The sequence below is a fragment of the Rhincodon typus genome, chromosome 45, assembly GCF_021869965.1.
Source record: "Rhincodon typus isolate 14 chromosome 45, sRhiTyp1.1, whole genome shotgun sequence".
Classification (NCBI taxonomy): Eukaryota; Metazoa; Chordata; class Chondrichthyes; order Orectolobiformes; family Rhincodontidae; genus Rhincodon; species Rhincodon typus.
The window spans coordinates 6,745,407-6,746,662 of record NC_063376.1 but is presented as its reverse complement, the minus strand read 5'-3'; the positions used below and the strand labels follow the sequence as shown (position 1 = coordinate 6,746,662).

The 1,256-nt window shown below is 55.1% G+C and overlaps 1 protein-coding gene across 1 annotated transcript in view; it reads left to right on the top strand.

Moving 5' to 3' along the window:
• Window positions 1–1,256, top strand: part of LOC125487774 (activated CDC42 kinase 1-like) — a 23,082-nt gene that overhangs the window by 20,756 nt on the left and 1,070 nt on the right. The window contains exon 6 of the mRNA XM_048620042.1: window positions 532–807. Within this exon, the coding sequence (XP_048475999.1) occupies window positions 532–807 (276 nt within the window). The remainder of the gene's footprint in view (window positions 1–531; window positions 808–1,256) is intronic.

Here is a 1,256-nt window from a genome sequence, read left to right as displayed (position 1 = left end):
GGCTTAGGAGCCTGATACCAGGTTGGGGCCTAGTTTGGGGCCTGGGGTCTGGCTTGGGAGCCTGATACCAGGTTGGTGCCTAGTTTGGGGCCTGGGGTCTGACTTAGGAGCCTGATACCAAGTTGGGTCCTCGTTTGGGGCCTGGGGTCTGGTTTGGGAGCCTGATACCAGGTTGGGGCCTGGGGTCTGGTTTGGGAGCCTGATACCAGGTTGGGGCCTAGTTTGGGGCCTGGATGCTGGTTTGGAGCCAGTGTACTGGATCATGGGATCCTGATCTGTGTAAAATCACTGCCGCGGTTACCATGTGACCACAGCGACTCCATCTTAAAAAAATCTGAGTGGCATTTCAGATGCTTGTTAAAGGTGCTATCTAAATGAAACTCTTTCATTTTGAATATTTGACATTGGCCCCCACCCTGGTGACGTTATTGACCATCGTCCGTCTGTTTGGAGACGCTGCGGCCCCTGGAAACCTTTCCTGGTGATCTCACCCTCACCCATCTCCCTCCCTCCCTCCCTCTCTCTCTCTAGGTGACAGAGCTGGCCCCGTTAGGCTCTCTCTACGACTATCTCAGGACGAGGCACAGTGCATTCCCCATCCACCTCCTGTGGCTCTACGCCGTCCAGGTCTGTGAGGGAATGGACTATCTGGAATCCAAGCACTTCATCCACCGGGATCTGGCAGCCCGGAACATTCTGCTCGCCTCTGAGGAGGTGGTGAAGATCGCAGACTTCGGCCTGACACGCTCACTCTCCAGCTCCAACCACTATGTGATGCAGGCTCATCGCAAGATCCCCTTCGCCTGGTGAGATCAGAACGCACTAAACCCAGCTGTGTGTGTGAGTGTGTGAGTGTGAGTGTGAGTGTGTGTGTGTGAGGGTGCGTGTATGTGGGTGTGTGTGGTGGGTGGGTGCGTGTGTGTGGGTGTGTGTGTGTGTGGTGGGTGGGGGGGTGTGGGTGTGTGGGTGGGTGTGTGTGTGTGTGTGTGTATGTGTCTGTGTCTGTGTGTGTGTATGTGTCTGTGTGAGTGTGTGTGTGTGTGAGAGTGTGCGAGTGATGTGTATGCGGGTGTGTGTGTGCGGGTGTGCGTGTGTGAGTGTGTGTGTGTGTGTCTGTGTGTGTGTGTGAGTGTGTGTGTGTGTATGTGTCAGTGTGTGTGTGTGTATGTGTCAGTGTGGGTGTGGGTGTGAGTGTGTGTGTGGTGGGTGGGTGTGTGTGTGTGTGAGTGTGTGTGTGTATGTGTCTGTGTGTGTGT